General features: G+C 43.4%; 1 protein-coding gene across 1 annotated transcript in view; it reads left to right on the plus strand.

Moving 5' to 3' along the window:
• Positions 1–22,518, plus strand: part of nek11 (NIMA-related kinase 11) — a 44,114-nt gene that overhangs the window by 419 nt on the left and 21,177 nt on the right. The window contains exons 2-7 of the mRNA XM_053610955.1: positions 63–261; positions 12,875–13,040; positions 17,914–18,032; positions 18,206–18,270; positions 18,524–18,650; positions 19,644–19,793. Of these exons, the coding sequence (XP_053466930.1) occupies positions 80–261; positions 12,875–13,040; positions 17,914–18,032; positions 18,206–18,270; positions 18,524–18,650; positions 19,644–19,793 (809 nt within the window). The 5' untranslated portion in view covers positions 63–79. The remainder of the gene's footprint in view (positions 1–62; positions 262–12,874; positions 13,041–17,913; positions 18,033–18,205; positions 18,271–18,523; positions 18,651–19,643; positions 19,794–22,518) is intronic.

A 22,518-nucleotide genomic window follows, 5' to 3' on the forward strand; every position in this document is an offset into this window, starting at 1 on the left:
TTAATTGGGCCATCCTAACTCTTTCGTTTTTAAGGACACTGCCTATGCTCTTTGACCCCTAGGTGTAGATTTGGACATCATGCCTAAATTCCGTGAACTGGAAGCTGAGTCTCCTCATCATCCTCATCAACATCATCCTCATCATCCTCATCCTCATCCTCTGCTGGCCAACAGATACGTCATTCAGCAGAGACTCGGCAGGGGAAGTTTCGGCACTGTGTATCTCATTGAAGACACAAAAACAACAACCAGAGACAAACTGTGAGTGTTTTCTGTGTTCTGATTAATCCCATTTCAGTGAAGTCACATTTCATTCCACATGCACTTGAATCCTGTAGGTAGGCTTTAATGACGTAGCTACATGTCTGCAGTTCATTCAGGTGTATATAATATTATGTACAAAATAAAGTTGCAGAACGAACAAACAACCATACAACAAAATAGTATAAATAATCCTTCATGTAATAGATATAAAGCCTACAGCAGAAATAAATGATTTAACTTTCTATTTTAATCGCTGTATTTTAAGTTTTAGTATCGCTTCTGCTTTCAGCCACTAGAGGGCAGTGTCGCTCTTTGGCGCACACTCATAGCCTATATAACCCTACGAAGTGTGAAGGATTCTTAACATATCTGTTATCAGCAGTATTTGATCTAATTTTATAGATTTCAAGCTGATAGAACAATGTAAAGATACATTACTAGTTTACTATTCGGCTGTGTTAAGATATTTGACTATAGAGAAACCTCCTGAAATGCATCATGCTGCTGTTCTTCTTCTGTACTGAAAAAAAATCCCCCACCCTCATTAGCTTGCATATGATCTGAGCATTCTCGAAGAATTAGTCACTGATTTAAACCTCGTGGTATATTCACTCAGGATTATTTTATTACAGAACACACCAGGATGAATAAAATGCGTGTTAAGGGATTAAATCAGTGACTCGACAGCTGGAAATGTTTAAATAAGTCACTGCGATGCCTCGTTAAAGAAACCTCAGTGTTTTCACTCTTCACTGTGTATTACTGCATTCATATTTCAGACTCTCCCTGACCCGTGTACTCTACTGTACTGTTACTGTGAGAGTCAATTAAACCGCTACATACCAGGAGACGTCCTGTCCTGTCCTATCCTGTCCTGTCCTGTCCTACCCTATCCTATCCTGTTCTGTCCTGTCCTGTTCTGTCCTGTTCTGTCCTATCCTGTCCTGTCCTATCCTGTCCTGTCCTGTCCTGTCCTATCCTATCCTGTCCTGTCCTGTCCTGTCCTGTCCTGTCCTGTCCTATCCTATCCTGTCCTGTCCTGTCCTGTCCTGTCCTGTTCTGTCCTATCCTGTTCTGTCCTGTCCTGTTCTGTCCTGTTCTGTCCTATCCTGTCCTGTCCTATCCTGTCCTGTCCTATCCTATCCTGTCCTGTCCTGTCCTGTTCTGTCCTATCCTGTTCTGTCCTATCCTGTTCTGTCCTGTCCTGTTCTGTCCTGTCCTGTCCTATCCTGTCCTGTCCTGTCCTATCCTATCCTGTCCTGTCCTGTCCTGTCCTGTTCTGTCCTATCCTGTTCTGTCCTGTCCTGTTCTGTCCTGTTCTGTCCTATCCTGTCCTGTCCTATCCTATCCTGTCCTGTCCTGTCCTGTCCTGTCCTGTTCTGTCCTATCCTGTTCTGTCCTATCCTGTCCTGTCCTGTCCTATCCTGTCCTGTTCTGTCCTATCCTGTTCTGTCCTATCCTGTCCTGTCCTGTCCTGTCCTGTCCTGTTCTGTCCTATCCTGTTCTGTCCTATTCTGTCCTGTCCTGTCCTGTCCTATCCTGTCCTGTTCTGTCCTATCCTGTCCTGTCCTGTCCTGTCCTATCCTGTTCTGTCCTGTCCTGTTCTGTCCTGTTCTGTCCTGTTCTGTCCTGTCCTGTCCTGTCCTATCCTGTCCTGTCCTGTCCTGTTCTATCCTATCCTGTCCTGTCCTATCCTATCCTGTCCTGTCCTGTCCTATCCTGTTCTGTCCTGTTCTGTCCTGTCCTGTCTTGTCCTGTCCTGTCCTGTCCTATCCTGTCCTGTCCTATCCTGTTCTGTCCTGTCCTGTTCTGTCCTGTTCTGTCCTGTCCTGTCCTATCCTGTCCTGTCCTGTTCTATCCTATCCTGTCCTGTCCTATCCTATCCTGTCCTGTCCTGTCCTATCCTGTTCTGTCCTGTTCTGTCCTGTCCTGTCTTGTCCTGTCCTGTCCTGTCCTGTTCTGTTCTGTTCACACACGGATGTAGTTTTATCCCGAAGCTTCCTTTAGTGCTCCAGTGGAGAGAAGGGAGTCGGGGTTATGTAAAGCAGCTCATGACAGCAAAGAGAAGAGGAGGAAAAAGTAGACTAATAGGAGGAGAAGTACTGAAGGGATTTTCTGCTTGTTAACCCTGACCTAGTATCAGACCTGCTGTTGGAAATCCGACTCTTTCTTCCTTCCTTCCTTCCTGCGCTCCTGTACGCTTTCCCTGCTTCTCCACAGGAAGAAAAACAAACTCCACACCTTCATTAATCCCCTGCAAAGTGCAAAGTGCATTATGGGTGTTCTGCATCCTGACATCATTTATGCATTGTTTAAGTGCTGATTAAAGGTGTAAGCTAGAGCAGTAAAGTATTGTGTGATGGTGGTGTGATTAAGCCGAGTTACTGGGACTGCGCCGTACCAACGTGTTTTATTCCTCTCATACCACAGCTACTTGCTAATGATTACGTTTTTTAATTTTATTTAAAGAATGACAAAGTTGTGGAACATCTGTTAAACATCTGTTAAACAAGTTAGTTCCTGTTTTCACTTAAACAGTCGTTCCCTCTACAGCCTCACTTCTGTCTCTCATGAAGTTAATAAGGCAAGAAAAGAAAAAACGCAGCTTGACGTGAGAGAGAAATCGCGACGATGTCAGATACGGTCTTGTGTGTGTGTGTGTGTGTGTGTGTGTGTGTGTGTGTGTGTGTGTGTGTGTGTGAAGTTACATGCAGGGGAGCTGAAGGTGTTGGTGATCATGAGACTTATCACATCCATCTCACTCAATCATCACCTACTTCTCACCATTCATCTCTCTCTCTCTCTCTCTCTCTCTCTCTCTCTCTCTCTCTCTCTCCATCACTACTCTTTCATTCAGTATCTTTTTTTTTCTTTTTTTAACCTCCTCTGTGGGTGTCATCTCTCTGTTGATCTCTTGCTAGCTCACACACTCCATCCCGCTGCTCCTTTCTTATACAATTCATCCCTTTTTGTCTGATTTTCAGTTCTTTCTCTCTTCTGTTTTTTTTCACCTCTCTCTCTCTCTCTCTCTCTCTCTCTCTCTCTCTCTCTTTAACCAACCCGTAGTTAAACACTCCAATCTAAATCACTTTGCATCATTCAGGAAGTCGTTGTTTTGTTTCTTTCTGTCTTTTGAGTTCCTCCTTTTTTTTCTCTCCACGGGAATCATCTCTACTTTTCCAACCCACCATTTCACCCTTTTAGCTTACTTAATAGATAGACAGATCATTTATTTCCTGCTCTCTCTCTCTCTCTCTCTCTCTCTCTCTCTCTCTCTCTCTCACTTCTTCTCTCTTCTTCTCTCCATTAGACCCTGCTGAGGTTCGGCTTTTTATTTGGGTTTTGCCTCAGTAGCTCCTCGGACTCTTCAGTTTCTTTATGAGAGGAAAATGTCAGCGATGGACGCTGTGAGGTGGAACCGCTGCGTTCCCTTCTTCCTCCTGCTGCCTCTTTAATGGACCTTATTATTGTCCTTCGTTACTGTAGCTTCGCCTCCTCTGCTTCTAGGACATGTGACCATGTCGCTCCACGCGGTTTTGCTAAAATTGTTAGTAACAAAAAAAATTGTTAGTAAAAGTTAGTAACATGTTTCTTAGAAGTAGATACAGTATAATCCACTATATTTATAGTATTTCTATTTATTTATTTTTTTTGGTAACAAATGAACAATCCCACGTTATCTTTAATTCAATTTCCAAGTGAGCCGTACCAGAACTAAGTACTAGGTGCCATACAAGGACATGTGGGAGGGGCTATAAATAATACAGACATAGTATTAATAGTACAAATAATACAGCAGCAGATCGATGATAATGTTCGCTGATGTGTAGCAACGGAGAAAAAAACATTTGCAGAAAATATGGCGGGAAATTAATTTCAATACGGCTACTGTTTCCATCCGTAAAACTGACCCTTATGTGTCTAAAGCCTACAATATTTTGCCAGGATTTCTCTGCAATCAAACAGTGTTTACTTGCTGCACAAGGTGTGCGTGTGTGTGTGTGTGTGTGTGTGTGTGTGTGTGTTTTGGGGTTTGGTGAACCTGATCCAAACCCATTTGTCATGTTTACTGGCAGTCAGTAAAAAGTTCTTCTTTCTCTAAGTTATATTAAAGTCCTCAAACATGACGGAGCTGTTTTTGTGTTAGTCAGAAGAACAGGATGTAGCATGCTACATGCTAGCAGGCTAAACCGTTCAAGTCTTTCCACGTCTCGCTCGTCTGGTCGTCGACAGTGTTCTCGGTGTTCCCGTTTCAAATGCGAGTGCATTGTGCTTCTGCTTCTCATGCCTTTGGGGTTATAGCATTCAGACCCTTGCGTCACTTTAAACGTAGTTAAGCATGCAAACACACACACACACACACACACACACACACACACACACACAGAATCACAGATGCTCATTAGCATGTTGCACCTTATTCGAGGCAGCCATACTGAGCCCATGCAGAACCCAGTCACACACCGAGTGTGTCACAAGCCGAGATGGTTCCCATCTGGCCGTCATTCCGAGCACAGTGACCTTTAGCTAATAGACGACTTCATCATCAGCATGAGGCCAGCGCTGAAGAACAGCCCGTCATTTGCTTGCAGAACATTTATTATTAGTCTTCTTTTCATAAACGTCTCTGACAACCTCCAATTATGATTTTTTTTTGTGTGTGTGTGTGTGTGTGTGTGTGCAGTAAGAACGGTTTGTTCAGTCAAGAACTAACATGGGATTTCAAGAAGTATAGGTGTATAATGAGAAAGTTTGAGAAGTTTGATTCTTTAGCTCTGAGGCTCGTAACGGAAGCTTATAGCCGCCAGTTTAACAGACCTGCTGGACAAAATAAAATCGGAAAGATATAAACAGTCTGCAGCAAAGAGTTTGGTGTGAGGCAGGGGGCGTGGCCTGACGTACGAAGGCGGGGATTCTAGGTGAGAAAAACCATGACGCTGATTGTTATATTCTGTGAAGTTGTTTGTGTTTGAACGGAGTTTGTAGAGTAAAATCTAACATCTATGAGTTAGTACTGAACGATGCATGACATCACATTATACGCTGTCGTGTAAAAATAACGATGCGGAGCGAAATACTGCGCAGACTATCACGCTGTTCCACTCACACAGCCACAGCGGCGACTCGGGAGATGGTTCCGGCTCCGGCTCCGTGTGGGGGAGGTTTTAATAAAACTTTACACAAACCCAACAGTCAGGGGCTCGAAACACAGAAAATCCGTGACGTAGTAATATAATACGATACAAATTTAATATCAAACACGGGAATATCAGACAGGAAAAACGTCTCAGAACTTACACGAAAGAACGCACGAGCAAGACTTCGCGAAAAGTGAACTGATGTACAGTATATTGTCCCTTTATAGCCCATCGAGAGGAAGTAATAAGGTCTGCAACTGTTAGATTAAATCACATGATTAGCAAACCGTGAATTTATCACCTGTTTCCAAAGTGGATCTAAAAGATTTCATATTCGAGGTTGAGACCTCAAGCTGTGCGTGAAAATCGAACCTGCGTTTTAAATCAAATCCATTCCAGGTCTCACCGCTGCCGTGTAACGAGCTGCTGATGAAGATGAAGAAGATGAAGACTCAGGAAAGTGATTATAATTCTGAAATCAGCAGCACCTCCTCCTGCTGTGTGTGTGTGTGTGTGTGTGTGTGTGTGTGTGTGTGTGTGTGTGTGTGTTCTTCCTGTTCTCATCATTTACAAACGAGTTAAATATCCCAGAGAAGGAAAACCCTTCCTTCAGTGTTTGAAATATAACCTTTATCACAGTGACGACAGGAAATCGATGTGCCACTGAACATTTACGCCGTATTGAGATTAATTTCTCGGCCTACTTTCCTTCCGTTAACGAGCCGTCATTGCTGCGGAAAAAGCGACACCGATTGCTTATGGCAGCGAATTTAATTGCAGAGTTAGAAAGACCGACTGTAGTGAGGAGAAATGCACCGTCTCTCTCAGGTATTACAGAAATAAAAGGAAAAAAAATCAGAGCGTCTGGAAGCAGAGGGAAGCCGGAGGCGGCTGGAAGAGTGCATCATTTTTTTTCTTTAAGTACTTAAGTACCTTTCATTGTATTAAGTTCAGTGCAGAGCTCAAAACACAGAGACGTACAGTACAGATCAGGGCTAAAATGGTCCAGTTTTACCTCCAATTATTATAAAACACTGACACTGGAGACTCCTTCCATAAATGTTAAATAGACGTCTGCTTACATTTCAACGATTACACCCATTTGAATGACTGTTACCATAGAAACGATAACGTACAGTATTAGAACGAGCGCATTAATATTCATATAAACCCGTGACCTACTGTTACAGACGATTGATCAACACCTTCCGACCAATCACAATCCAGAATCTTTGGGAGAATGTGAGTTCGATTCCTGGCGAAGTCAAGACAGTAATATTACCGTAGCTGGGAGGGGCATACTCTCTCGCTGCTGTCAAACACAGTGACGCTAACCAATCACAGGCAGCTGTACGCTCACGGCGCACTGAAGCGAGATAACGATTTCCAGTCACCGAGCATCACGTGTTCGTTTCGAAATGTTCAGAACACGGATCGTTTTTCCCGTCTGTCATTAAATTACCGCTTAGTCTTCCTGTGAAGGAGGTGGATTCGTCCTGCTGATCTCTCATGTCACACAAGCTCACCTACCTCCATGTTTGCGAGTGCAGTACCTCTAAACGCTCCTGCGGTGTTGGTGTCACGGTGACTGCTGGGATTCATGTTGGAGTCCTAGATGTGCATTTCGGTGAATAACAGCAGGAACACAGTAGTGGTGTAGCGGGGAGAATTCTCCCGTGGGCCGTACCGGCGTGTTTAAACACCGCCTTATCAAAGCGGAGCAGAGGCGGCCGGATGGAGTCACTCAGATCGTGTTCTTTATTTATAATTCAGAAAAAACAACATCTTTAACCAAATGAACAATAAGACAGACTTCATTTAGAGAGAGTCATAATTATTATCCAGACAGGCAGGCTGGGGACAAAAGCAGAAAATATAACGCTGTTAATAGCTGCGATAGAAAACAAGAGAACAAGGAATAGGAAAATCAAAAGATTACACGATCTGACGCTCACCGCAAATATAATCAATGAGTTATATAATATATAACCTATATATATATATTTCTATAATCAATCGACCGACGCGTGTTTGCTTTTTCAGTTTTGTTAACGTAGCTGGAATGTTATCAGAGCAGCCATCTTGGACACCCGGAGTCCAATGTTTTCCTCGAGACAGTTCGGTATCTAGACTCCGCCCACTCTGAAAATCTGTGATTGGAGTCATAGCTGAAAATGAAGAGTGATGTGGATGAAAATAAAAGTCCACGTTGAACAGTAAAGGTGTAGACTCGCACTCAGTCCGAACAGGATCTCACAGTTTTTTTTTGTCACTGTTGCGGCCAAAAACGTTTGATTCTTTTTTTTTTTCAAACTTTGAGTCTTGTGCTTTTTCTGTGGAAAACTACTCGGACTGGAGAAATCGCACTTGCAGGAAATTGGCAAAAAGTGTCATTTTTTAAAATTGTCCAGAAATATTAGAAACCCGAATAAAACTTTGTATAATAATATGAAAATTTACAGAGTTAATTATACAGAGATAGAACTGCTCAGAAATACAAATGGAAAGACTTCGCAGTGAGCTAATGAACAGCACATACCCAGAGAGGTGATGAGGAAGTGATGAGGACGGAGATGGTGGTGGAGATGGAGGTGGAGATGGCGGTGGAGATGGAGGTGGAGATGGCGGTGGAGACCCCTGCTGGTGTGTGATTTTGATCCCGTCAGATTATTAGCAGCATGAGATTAGCGCTGTGCATGAATTAGCGCGTTGAGCTAAAGCAAGGATGCTAAACACATCTGACTCAAACTCCATGTTCCAGTTAACATGGCCAACCTTTATTCTAGTCATGTTCTCTCTCTCTCTCTCTCTCTCTCTCTCTCCTGCATTAATGGTTTCATCTGCTTCCTCCTATAAAGCCTCATGTCCTCACACTGGTCAATTTTCTGACCTGCTTCATTCATCAAGGTGCAAACTGCTGTATTCGATTGTAACTTTGTTCAGTAGGAGGTAAACCTCTGTTGTAAGACTCACAGTATGCATTCTGAATCACAAACACAAGCATTCAATTTAATTTTTTTTATTTTTTTTTTTACGTTTAGGCTGTTTAAGGTGTTAAAGTGACGAATTTTCGAAAACAGTAGTGCAGTTCTAATGCGTTAGTACGGAGAAATGTGTTTATGTAACAGTTATGGAAGGAGTCTCCAGTGTCAGCGCTTTGTAACAGTCTGCGTTTTTACAGACGTTCAACAACATTAGAAGAACATGAGAAGAAACGTTCTAGACATAACAGTGTACTGTACCAGTGTTTAGAAAGTAAACACACTCTGACCCGCTTTGCAGCGGGTCGGTGAAGCTCTCGGGTCGAACCAGGCCGCGGAGTCTCTGTGGGCCCGAGTGTATTGCTCTCACTCGCTTGTTTGCTCTTGTGATCTGCTATTTCTGGATCCGAGAGCAAATTTCCCTCTGCCTCCTGAGACCTGCTGAGAAATGGGACATCACCATGTTCAAATATTTGCTGCGGGGAATCTCGCTGACTGAATGGAGTTTTTAAATTGCATATTATTCATGTCTGGGTGCTCCGCATAACGAAGGAGGCCTGCTCCGGTCCAAATATTGTGATTACACACACACAAACATACACATATATACTGTACATATATTTCAGGAATCAATCAGTAAGTAATAATAATAATAATAATAATAATAACTGAAGAAAAGCCGTACTGTTGTAGGCATTGTTTCCATATATCCATAGTCCATGTGAGAAATCCCACATCATCACTGACTGTTCTGATGATTAAAGATTAAAGAGCGCTCCAAGACAGAAAGAAACATCAGAGAAACGTATCTCACATCTTCAGCATTGTTCTAAGAGTTTATAAATCTCGTAGTGTCGCCAGTTCAACAAAGAATGACGTGACATTCATTAATAAATTAAAAGATGCAATAGTTGGCATGTTACTTTGGTATAAGAGGAAGAAAACACTTCAGGCATGCTGTTAGAGGAAAATAATCAACTCTGCAGTGGTAAGAGTAGTTTCGCTTCAACACACAACCCTGTCATTGATTATTTTCCTACAACAGCATGACACGCCGGGGTTTATTCCTTATTGAAGTGACCATCGCGATGGCCGTGACATCTCCCTGTTCTTGTTCACTTCAACTGAAACATATTTCTGCGCTCTAACCAAAACTTCTAATCCATTTTTAATAAAATTAACTGTTTAATTGTGTCTGCGAAGCGTGAAAACACAGTACTGTAGCCTCATCGGTTGCTTATACTCGTCGTCACGGTTACATGGTTCAATTTAAACCTGAGGCACACATGCCAGCCAATCAGAAACGATTATTTTTAATGGTCATGGTATAGAAGTGAATTACAGCTAGATAGTAGATAAATAGACGCGAGGCGTCATGCGAGGACACACAGCAGGTAGAGGGGTGTGTGTGTGTGTGTGTGTGTGTGTGTGTGTGTGTGTGTGTGTGTGTGTGTGTTTTTTCTCATTCTCCCTTTTTCTTCTTAGCAAGCTTCCCAACACCATCTCTGTGTCCTTGACACAAATTTGAGAAGATGGAAACGATTAAATTGGTTTGGGATTGAAAATGGGTCCAGGGCCATTCGGCATTCCGGGTACGGAAACCTCTTATAAACCGAGAGACAAAACGTCTCCGGTCTAGGACGAGTGTGAGATAATACATCAGTGTGATCTTTAAGCAAAATAAATTCACAAATAAAAAAAAATAAGGCTATGTCATTTTATTTTTTTCATTTTTCAGATTCACGAATATTTATTTGCTCACAGGATCGTCATAGAAACGGGAAAAATCGCAGCTGATTTAAAAAAAAAAACAAAACTAAACGGCAGCAACAACAAAAGCTAAAATGGTCAATTAAAATGTCAGATGTAACACTGTAGCTTTTCTTTCTTTCGCAGTAACATGACAAGCTGCGTTTTTCTTCATTTCCTTGTCGTAACGTGTTATCGTTTCCATAGTAACAGCTCCTTCACAGGGACTTGGGTGGACGCTCCACATAAGCTTTAATATTGTGTTTGATTGTTGATATCGTGAGGAAGAAATGTGTTTACATGTATGTGTGTAACATGTATGGAAGGAGTCTCCGGTGTCAGAGGTAAAGCTGTAATCGTTTTAAGTTTTCCGACGCTTCTTTGCGGTTTCTCGGTAACGTCGACAAGCTGCGTTATGTCTTATTGAAGAGAGTGAATAAAGAGAGGACTGGTGAGGGAACGAGTGTTTATAGCTGCTATAATGTAAGCAATGTAAGGAACTAACTCGTTTCATGGATGTCTCGCAATGTTAAATGTAACTATAAATGGATAAAAGTCATTTTTGTTGGAAAACTCCTGTGTCAGAGGAATAAAACACTCGGGGGACGTGCTGTTATAGGAAAATAATCAGCTTTCAGGTCATAACAGTAACTCCGCTTCATCACGCCACTGCGTTGTGTTTTATTCCGTACTTGCTATTAGATATTTTCTTTTTTTTTTAGCATTACTGTATATTGGGGAAAGCACACGGTGTGATGCACTGTTGAAAACAACAGCGGGAAAAATAATATCCTTCATTTTGCCATTTTCCCGGCTACAGTGCCCACAGTGCTGCTTTATTCAGGGCAGATAAATGATATCCATAATTTAATAATGACATGATAAGCTATGATCTCATTTTAAATGCAGATGACTGATTCTCTTCATTCAGAGGCGAGAAATAGAGCTCAGAGCGACGGAAGAAAAATGGTGAGGAAGAATAAAAGGCCTGGTTATGGATTCTCAAAGCCAATTCTCGTCTGATAAATGCGGCGTTTCTAGCGCTCCAGGATAAAAACGAGGTTAAATTGGGCTCGCTTAATTACAGCACGCTATCTCCAGCCAGGTGAGCGGGTAAAGACGGACTGAGGAGTGAAACGTGTGAACAGATCAGGAAGAGTGAACTGACCTTCGCTAAACGGAACACCAGCTCGACCATACGCAGGAAAGGGCGACTTCGACATGATTCACAAACCAGACGTGGATAATTATATAACGTTGAAATGTAAAATAATATTCCGGTAGCGTCTGCTAGGCCTCGGCTGATATTAAACGTAATGATATGATTCTTAAAGACGCCAGAATTCGAATCATTTCAGCGGATACGGTGATTGTTCAGTTCTCAAACGCAAATAATCCACGAAGTCTTCAAATACTGTAAACATAAAACATGTTACTTATATATTACAACAACTTTAAAACACGTAAATAACATACAGGTGCCAAAAATAATAATTTTATGTGTCGAGTCTGAAACGAGTGAAAGAAGTGAAAGGTTAGTGTTCACTTGCCAGGTTTGATTTTTCTCTCTAGAGTAATTTTTAATGAGTACGTTAGCTTTCACTGTCTGTGTGTTCGGTCTGAATGATGTATAGGTTATCTTTCTCCCGCTAGGTTATCTTTCTCTCACTAGGTTATCTTTCTCCCGCTAGGTTATCTTTCTCTCGCTAGGTTATCTTTCTCCCGCTAGGTTATCTTTCTCCCGCTAGGTTATCTTTCTCTCGCTAGGTTATCTTTCGCTAGGTTATCTTTCTCCCGCTAGGTTATCTTTCTCTCGCTAGGTTATCTTTCTCCCGCTAGGTTATCTTTCTCCCGCTAGGTTATCTTTCTCTCACTAGGTTATCTTTCTCCCGCTAGGTTATCTTTCTCCCGCTAGGTTATCTTTCTCTCGCTAGGCTATCTTTCTCTCGCTAGGTTATCTTTCTCCCGCTAGGTTATCTTTCTCCCGCTAGGTTATCTTTCTCTCGCTAGGCTATCTTTCTCTCGCTAGGTTATCTTTCGCTAGGTTATCTTTCGCTAGGTTATCTTTCTCCCGCTAGGTTATCTTTCTCTCGCTAGGTTATCTTTCTCTCGCTAGGTTATCTTTCTCCCGCTAGGTTATCTTTCTCCCGCTAGGCTATCTTTCTCTCGCTAGGTTATCTTTCTCCCGCTAAGTTATCTTTCTCCCGCTAGGTTATCTTTCTCTCGCTAGGCTATCTTTCGCTAGGTTATCTTTACCCCTGACCTTAACTTTCGTAACTTATAATAGCTTAATGAAACTACCTACCAAAATCATTTAGCGATGTAACACTTAAATTAATTAGCAGCACTTTAACATGTCAAAACTCTAACACCTAAAAGCTTCTTCCATTAATTTTACTGTCTTAAATCATTAATGTATTCCTATTGAGATTAATTAGATGTAAAATGCTTCTTAATTTCACTTTATGAAATGAAGCAGTAAATGTCAGGCTCTTAAAGGTCAGGGCAGAGCGTCGCAGCATCCCGCAGAGGAAATGGAGAAAATCTGAACAGGGCCGGAGTGTGTAAGAGACTTCAGGAAACACTTTTCTTTAACCTTTAGATTCTGTTCAGGTCAAATGACCCATTTGAATTTTTACTCAGAGGTGGTGTTAGTGGTTGTAAGGAGAATCTCCAGTGATGGGAAGGAATTTCAGGGATTTATTTCCAGTTTAAGGTAAATCTGTGTGCTGTGTGGTGCAGTAAAGTTCTGAAGGAGATCCCGGTTGGGGATTTGAAGCCAGATGAGACGGTGAAGGCCACACAGGAAGCTCAGCTCCTCTCTCAGCTCCATCATCCAGCCATCCTCCGATTCTACACCAGCTTCCTGGAGAGAGACGCTTTCTGCATCATCACAGAGTTCTGCGAGGTAACTGGGTTTTTTTTTCTTTGCTTGGGCGGAGTTAAGGAGGGATTAGTGCTAGTTTGGGCTGTGATGGCGTCTTTTATTCTATTTGGTTTCTTTTTGATTATTGTGTGGATTGAGCTGGTTTTGTTCTGGATTGTTCTTGGCCTGGTCTGGATTGGTTTGGGTTGGTGTATTTCAGTCTGGTAGGGCCCAAACTGGTCTTATCTCATTTAATATGATCTGGACTAAACCATTTTGGCTTAGATTATTATTAGCCTGGTCCGGATTAGTCTGGTTTAAACTAGTTTTATTCTGATCTAGGTCTGGTCTGGACCACACTGTTCTGATTGGGAAGTGTTTTTAGTGTGAACGGACCTGATCTGATCTGATTTAGTCACTGTATTTGGTGTGGCTTGACCTGGACTGGTTGTGTATTAAACTGGTTTTATTATGGGCCAAGACCCGAACGTTCTATCGTCTTCCTGCTCCTCTGAAATAGGACAGTCTCGGCTACCTACACAGTCGTTTTGTTTTCCTCCCCTCAAGCACATTTGTTTACAATAATACACTGCAAGGCCAAAAGTATGTGCACCCCTGACCATCACACCCATATGTGCATGTTGAACATCCATTCCAGATTTAGCTGTTATAATGCGCGCCACTCTTCTGGGAAAGCTTCCACTAGATTTTGGGGCGTGGCTGTGGGGATTTTGGGGCGTGGCTGTGGGGATTTGTGTTCATTCAGCTACAAGAGCGTTAGTGAGGTTGAGGTCAGGTGCTGATGTTGAGGTGAGGAGGCTCCAGTTCATCCCAAAGGTGTTCAGTGGGGTTGAGGTCAGGGATCTGTTCAGGACACTCGAGGTCTTCGACCTTCTTCCAAACTTCACACACCACGTCTTCATGGAGCTCGCTTTCTGCAGTTTGTGGAAGAACCACATAAAGGTGTGACGGTCAGGTCTCCGCTGAGAAGTTTGATCTAAATTCACCTGTAGGGGACGCTAATTCACAAATGAGTAAAACGGCAGTTGATTATTGAGCTGGGTAAATTCAACTCGTGATTCTGCTTTCTGATGAGGAACTCTGCCATTTATAATTCTTTCGAAAAAGATTTTTAGATCCTCTGGATCTTTGTGAAATTGTCACACCATGCCGAACAGAAATTTTTCTCTCGGGTGTTTGATATTCAACACGGTTCATCCATAATGTGGAAATAAATTTGATCACAAAGTCGAGAATCAGGAACGGAGGTCGTATCTGATTAACATCTTCACGTATTACCATCAAATTCCCAACGATCTCCTTGATAACAAGCACAGATAGTTCCAGTGGCTTCCGAACTTCTTTTGTAAGAAGACTGCTGAATTCATGACTCTTGACCGCTTTTGGATGGGACTGTTCTTTGTCCTGGACTGTTTTTGTTCTGGATCATGTTTGGTCCGGTCTGTAATGCTTTAGACTTGTCTGAATTAGCTGTATTGTATTATCAGTCATTTTCTAGTCCACCTTTAGTCTGGAGTGCTTTTACTCTGGATTATATTTGGTCTATTCTCTTCTCCATGTTCCACTCAGCCCTGACTCTTGAGATGGATTTCCACGATCTATTTCTCCATTTCCCCTGTCCACTCACTGCCAATGAGAGATCAGAGGGGAGTGCAGCTAATGACACCCATGGCACCCCAGAGGTCACTGTCATTTCCTTCATCACTTTTTTTTTCTCCTCTCAGTTGAAGCACCTCTGCCTCATTCTGCGCTCCCTTTGTGCTTAAGTCCTGTTCGTCTCAGCGAGTCACCTGAATTAAAATTCCCCTTGGTTGCGTGATCTTCTGCTTTTTAACAAGCCGTTATGTCGTTTTACCTGATTTGTAACCACGGCTTGTGTTTCATGGTGTCCGTTTCGACCTTTGACATCAGAATGTCATTTTTTCTCTTTATTTGATGAAAGGTTCCCATGGCAACAGGACAGAAACTATGGCAGTATTTTTTTTTTTTTTCCCATGTTACTATGATGAGTGAACCTTTGGGCAATTACCTGTAATGAGGGAATTGTAGAGAGACGGAGACAGAGATGCACTTTCACCTTTATTATCAAACGTACACGCTTATCTCCTCCTGTAGCGGCTGGATTTCTTTAAACTACTGAAAGTGTGAAAATATATCCACAATACAATTCAGCACCAGTAATCACACAAGTTTGTGTGTGTGTGTGTGTGTGTAATGTTTCTTTTTAGAACCCTTGAACAAAGTGTTCTCCTATCAGAAAGGAAGCTCGGAAGCTTTAACCCTAAGAGTATTGATTTCTAAAGGGTTGTCCCTCTAGTGGAACCCGTAAAGGTTCATCTAGAACCGTAAAACCATGTGGGTTCATATCACAAAGGTTTCAGATTAAACATTTATCGTTGATGATTATAATGAAACCGTTTTGGTACTCTATCCAAAGAGTATAGCTTCCTGAAGTAGAAACATTTAGGACCCGTAAGGTTCTTTGGTTGTCTCCTTGGAGGAACATTTGAAGGGTAAGTGTAAAACACAACAACAATCTGTTTTCCTAGCGGAAAGGGTTTGAAGTAGGACACACTGAGGAAGCTAAGAACCCTTACTTATCAAAGGAACCCTTTGTAATGAGTAATTATTAGTTATTACTGTTAAAAGAATAAAATGAAAGAGTATAATGAAAGCAGAAGGAAGTGCAGGAGGTCACCTGAGCTGTGTGCAGAACTCAGAGCAGGTATCCCGGAGAGGAGCGGGAAACTATTGATTTTCTTCCTGATTTTTTTTCTTGGGGATTGTGATTCAGCGTGTGCGGAGACAGAGACAGTAAACCAGTTTCATTACTCTGAGGAAGATGGATTACATAAACGAGTGCAGCTCCGAGGCTGTTTTTAATCTCATCTGTGCGCTGGATTACAGCGTGTCACACTGCGCTCGAGTCTTTCCATTATACACAGAGGAGGGAGGAGGGGTTTCCTTCATCTGATCTCACAGAGAGAGAGAGAGAGAGAGAGAGAGAGAGGAACGAGGAGGAGAGATATTATAAAGATGGGAGAAAGAAGACGAGGGAGAAAATAATAAATGGTGGGAGGAGCAGGAGGTGGAGAGAGAGAGAGAGAGAATGAGGGATAGATAAACAGAGAAGCTGAGACTGAGAGACAGAGAGAGAATAAAAATGAAGGGAGAGAAAGGGAGTGAGAGAGACAGAGAAAAAGAGAGAGAAAGAGTGAGTGAAACAGATAAAGAGACAGAGAGAGATGGGAGAGAGAGACACAGAGGGAAGGAAGAGACAGATAGATAGAGAGCGACGGAGAGTGAGACAGTGAGAGAGGCAGAGAGAGAAAGACAGACTAAAGGAAAAGGGGGATATTATGATGGTGAGAGAAATAAAAAGAGGGAGAAAATAAAAGGCAGGAAGAATAGGGTGGAGAGAGAGAGACAGAACGAGGGAGAGAGAAGAGAGGCGGAGAGAGAGACAGAGAAACAGACAGAGAGAGAGAGACACACATACACACACATACACACACATACACAGAGAGAGAGACAGAGAGAGAGAGAGAGAGACAATACCAGTGGCAAGGGAACTGGCACAGCAAAGACTTCTGTGTGTGTGTGTGTGTGTGTGTGTGTGTGTGTGTGTGTTGAGTTATTAGCACTGTTGGTGTGGGTTATATGAATGTGATGTACTTCCTGTTACAGAGTTCACAGCTCTCATCACTGAGAAGACGGCGTGGGTGAGAGATACCAGATAGAAATTAGATATCAGATCAAACGTCTGTTTAAGTGTCTTCATTTCCTGCGCTTTCTAAATTGAACCTTTGAACCCTGGGTTGTGTGTGGTTGTGTGTGGTTGTGTGTGTGGTAGTGTGTGTGTGTGTGTGTGTGTGTGTGTGTGTGTGTGTGTGTGTGTGTGTGTGTGTGTTTGCTCTCCCAGATACTGTAAAGAGCTTCTGAAGGATTATCTTCAGTCCTACACAACTCCATCTGATTAAACACTAATACACTTCCTTTTCCTGGACACACACACACACACACACACACACACACACACACTCCATATCACTAATAAAGGAGTCCACAGGAGCATGAGTGAGGTTCGAGATGCTGTGTGAGATCACAGAAATGGCACGATCATCCGTAACAGAGAGCGAGAGCGAAAGAGGGGGGGGGTTGGGGGAGGGATTGGGGGAGGGGAGGGAGAGAGATCAAGGGGGGGGCATTGAGGGAGAGACAGAGGGGGAGAGAGAGGGAGGGAGAAAGAGAGGGAGAGAGAGAGGGGGGGGGCATTGAGGGAGAGACAGAGGGGGAGAGAGAGAGAGAGAGAGAGGGAGGGAGAAAGAGAGGGGGAGAGAGAGGGGGGGGGAGATCGAGAGGGGGGGATTGAGGGAGAGACAGAGGGGGAGAGAGAGAGGGAGAGAGAGGGAGAGAGAGGGAGAGGGGAAGAGAGAGAGAGAGAGAGAGATCCTGGTATCGTTTATTTATCGTTGCTATGACACAAGTGAGAACAGGAAGTAAGTTGTCTCGTGTGTGTCACAAAACATTAACTTTTTAACTAGACAGCGTTAAATCACATGATGTGTTGTTTATCAATAAAGTAAACATTGTAATTGTTGGCGAATGGAATAACACACTCCAGTGTGAAAATAATCACTTCACTGTCATGTGTTGGTCCTTAACTAATGGACCTGCACAATAATCAGGACTATAATACACACCTTTTAACCCACACAAGATTCTATCCATCATCACGTGACTTCTCCTACACACGTTTTATTTCTGTCACATGTAGTGTGTTGATGTGAACGTGTCTTTAATGATGGCGGAATGATGTGATGTGAATGTTTGAACCTGATGTGTAGTGATGTACCGTGTGTGTGTGTGTGTGTGTGTGTGTGTGTGTGTTCAGGATGGGGATTTGGAGTGTAAGCTGGAGCGGTTGCGAGTCTCAGGAGAAGCTCTGTCTGAGTCTCAGGTCAGGGAGTGGCTGGTTCAGCTGCTGCTGGGGGTCGACTACATGCATGAGAGGTGAAGAACCTCGCTCTTCAACTCCGTCATCTCAAACACACCACGCTGTGAGAGGCTGGAGTGTGCAGAGAGCTCCACGCTTCATTCCTTTATACTCCAGGCTGCCAGTAATGAACCACTGTGTGTGTGTGTGTGTGTGTGTGTGTGTGTGTGTGTGTGATTTTCTTCAACAGACGGATTCTACACCGAGACCTGAAATCTAAGAACGTGTTCCTGAAGAAGAACGTCGTGAAGATCGGTGAGCTCTCTGAAGGCCGGTGAGGTTATTCATTACAACACGTCCGTTCCCTCACCAGAGTCTCTCTTGAAGTTCGAAACAGCACGGACGAGCGGTTACTATAGAAACGAGCACGTATTATCTTAACATATAAAGCTGTGACATGTCGGTGACGTGTTAGTCGACTCCTTCTGACCAATCACGATCCAGGACTCCGCAGCCCTGTGGTGTACGGATCAGTGTGTGATGGAATAACTCGGTGCCATCTCGACAGGTGATTTCGGCGTGTCGTGCCTGCTGATGGGGTCATGTGACGTCGCCACTACGTTCACAGGAACGCCGTACTATATGAGTCCCGAGGCTCTCGGTCACCAAGGTTACGACTCCAAATCAGACATGTGGTAAGTGGGTCTGATAATAGTTTATCATTTAAACCAATAATTTAAAATCTATATATATATCTATTCTTCTTATTTTGATGCATTTCTTCTCTGATTGTTGTTGCACTCCGCTCACAGACATTCTCTCTGTTCGTCATCACACTTTCATTCTCCCGTGAGTTTAAATGCAGGCTGAATCACTGTAGAGTTTAGACAAGCTTCATGACCAAGACGGGGCGTGTGGGAGAATGAACCTGTCTGTCTCTATCTGTCTGTCCTCTCTACCTGTCTCTCTCTCTGTGCTCTGAGAAATGCCCTTGATGATGCCCACTCGACTGTACACTCTTCTCATTAGGCTGTTGTGCAAGTCTGGACAGAGAGCCTGCACACACACACACACACACACACACACACACACACACACACACACACACACTATATCTGCCTCTCTGATGGATTTTCAAGGCCTCTCTATTTCCCCATCGTCCCTGTCTCGGTGACTGGAGACTTCTGGGTAAAATCAGCATTTTTATAGATACGTCTTCATTTTAATCCACTCTTCCGCCTGGCACGTGACCCTTCACCTTTATTCCGCCTCAGCGAGATAACGATGCAGCTATCGGCTGCATCGGAATTCATCACGTATTCCCGCTTGGCTCCGTGTAGACGCCTGCGCTCTCACCTTCCTGTAAACACCTCCAGCTCCTTTAAAGCTTCAGACGACAAGTGCGAGAACCTCCAGATCACACACAGGGGCTTCAGACGCTGCAGACGTGTTCGTTCGATCTAGTTAATTGGGTAATGACGGGTACTTAGCTTCCAAAGAAGAGTTCCGTTTATGATTAGGAAAATACTTTGTTGTTCGGTTCTCCACAGAACCTTGCTCAAGAGGAGCATCTGCAATGCCGGTATGATAAAGATGACTTCAAGCGCATATAAACAAATGAAAATGATAGAACTGTGAATTGGCTCAGGAGGTTATGGACGTGTGTGTGTGTGTGTGTGTGTGTGTAGGTCTTTAGGCTGTATCCTGTACGAGATGTGCTGTTTGAAACATGCCTTTGAGGGACAGAACTTCCTGTCCGTGGTGAAGAAGATCATGGAAAGTTCGACGCCGTCGCTGCCAGAGAAATACTCACCAGAGCTCAACTCCTTAATGCAGAGGTGTGTGTCCACGAGTACGTTACCGTGTGCGGTCCACAAGTACACACGCAACACTATGTCAGGACCTGTACTGAGAATAAACCAACATCCAGCCTCACTGGAGATCCCATGCTGGTTCCGTTCCGTCGAAGCTTAGGGGTAGAGGGGTGCCAATACTTTGTGCAGAAAACAGATGAGCTACAGCCGTTCACCAAATCGTGCTTCTACAAGCGGACCTCAGTGGGGGTTAAAGGTTCCACAAAGGGTTCTTTTTTTCATGGTGTGAACCGTTTAAGCTCCTGAAGAACCCATGAGAAATCACTTCTTCTGTCTGTGTTGATCAGCATCGTTAAACTCTCCGACAAAAACATCAGTGGCTTTATTACTCGAGAGGAAGCGTTAATCCTTAGCATTTATCATATTTAAAGATGAAAATGATTCATCTTAAAGCATACTATTCAGCGAAGGTGAATAATTATTCAGTCGGTACACGGAGACGAATGGGAACGGCGAGCCGTTTGAAGAGTGATGAATGTGAATCTGAGTAAAACACAACAAAGTTTTCTCTTCAGAAAAGCTTCGAAGTCAGTATTCAGCATCGTATGTTTGTATATTTTATCCGGTTAAGCCGCAGCGCTGTCGCCTCACGGATCCGAGGTCTGGGGTTCGAGCCTGAGCTTGGGGAATTTCGCATGTTTGTAGTAGGAGCTTTTCAGAACGTCTGGCGGCAAATACAGCTCGCAATCTCTTCAGCTTCCATCAATGCACAAAGAATTCAAGCAAACATCCATCCTCCGGCTCTGTGCTATTCGCCGGGATGAGCGGGAGCATTTCATCTCATTCAGACATCAGGCAATATCTTCTCGGATCGAACGGAGATATCAAACGCCCGGCAAAATCATCTTCTACAAACTCAGAAAAAGCTCTCGGGCGTATCAGGGTGTAGGACCTGCTGCTGCTTCAGACCCGCTCCTCTTCCTGCTCCAGACAAATAAACTACAGAGAATATAACTGAAGACGAATGATTAAATTCCCTCATCTACTCCAATTCCAGATTGCTGGCACTACGGCTGCTTCTAAGGCCAAACAGACTTCATATTAAACCATAATGAACTCTCTTTGACTCTCACACTATCCGTCGTTCCCCAGATGAGGACGGGTTCCTTCTGAGTCGGGTTCCTCTCAAGGTTTCTTCCTCAGATCATCTCAGGGAGTTTTTCCCTCACCACCGTCTCCACCGTCTCGCTCAATAGAGATAAATCCACACGCTTAAAATCTCCATCCTGTGTTTATATGTTTCTGTAAAGCTGCTTTGAGACAACGTCCACTGTTAAAAGCGATGTACGAATAGAATTGAGCTGAATTGAATGAAATGATCTGACGGTTGGCCGTGACGACTTAATCACACGATAATAAAGTTCTACTTATACGGCAAAAACTCCAACAGTAATCTTACACGACAAGACACGGTGTGAATGAGAGCAGATGGATGTCCAGAGAGGACAGTAAACAAATCCGGCTTCCCGTAGAGGAACATCTACATCGAGGAACCGCAAGTGGACTGGAATCAGACGACCTTGGACGTCATAGATAACCTTGATAACACAGGACACAGGAAGGAGACGCTTACCGAAGATGATCATCATTTCCACTGTAGGACTTTGCTTTCGCAGACACAAATAGCACGTTATAAAAAGAATTCCTTCAGCGGTCTTAGGAAGCTGCGATCAGCTTCGGCCATCGACAGAGTTCTGTCTGTGTCCGTTACAGTCTCGAAAACACCACGATAAACAAAACCTAGAGGAGAGGGAAATCTCCGTATTAGCTCGGACTCAGTTGGAAGGATGAAGGATTTCCAGATCTCGACGACGTAACAGTCGTTTCGTTTAGTTGTTAAAACACAGCCTGTCGCGGAATCCAGCCGATTGCGATCGTCTCGTCACAGTGTAATGAGTTAAAAATAAAAACCCGGGTTAATACTTTTACGACATCCGCGGCGTCACGTCGCGTCACAGCGGGATTAGGAGCAGTTTGTGTGCTAGAACGTGGTGTGTCAGTAAATTGCTTGCTGGATGATCGTTAGGCTCGGTGATAGATGAGGGTAATAAAGTTTGAGCGATCTGATTTGATAAATGATCAGGGATATGAAAGTTTTGTTCAGTTCTAAACTATTCCAGTGTAAAACCCTGGCAGGGTGCAGATTGATCCTCGGCTCGTAAAAGACAGGATGTGATGGTGTTTGTGATCGTTACGTTGGCGGTGATTGATGGCGGTGAGAAACTGATGTTTTCCTGAGACGATATTCTTTATCTGGTGCTTTGCCTGTATTTCATTCTCCCTCCTCACCATCCCACTCCTTTGCTCTGTACATCAGTATGATTTATTGGCTTGACAAATAGCGTGCATTAGTATTGATCTTTTTTTAAGTCTGAGATTGTTAAAAGTGCTGTACTCTGGAGATTTCTTATTCTCTGCTAGGAAAAAGAGTCACGGCAGAGCAGCTGAGCAGATCTGAGCGACCTTCATCAGAATCCTCAATTCATTCAAACACACGCTTTTTCTGTCTCGCAAGACACCTTTGCATATTATTTGCATGCAGTGCTGTAATTGGCTGAAATCAGCATACCGTACAACAGCCGGAGTGAAGAGACACGGAGATAACGCTACTGAAAGTAAACGCACTCAACACCACGCGTGAAAAGAGTCCGAACGAACACGCGGCCGAGAATAATTCCTTCATGTGCTC

Source organism: Ictalurus furcatus, chromosome 23, assembly GCF_023375685.1.
Source record: "Ictalurus furcatus strain D&B chromosome 23, Billie_1.0, whole genome shotgun sequence".
Lineage (NCBI taxonomy): Eukaryota > Metazoa > Chordata > Actinopteri > Siluriformes > Ictaluridae > Ictalurus > Ictalurus furcatus.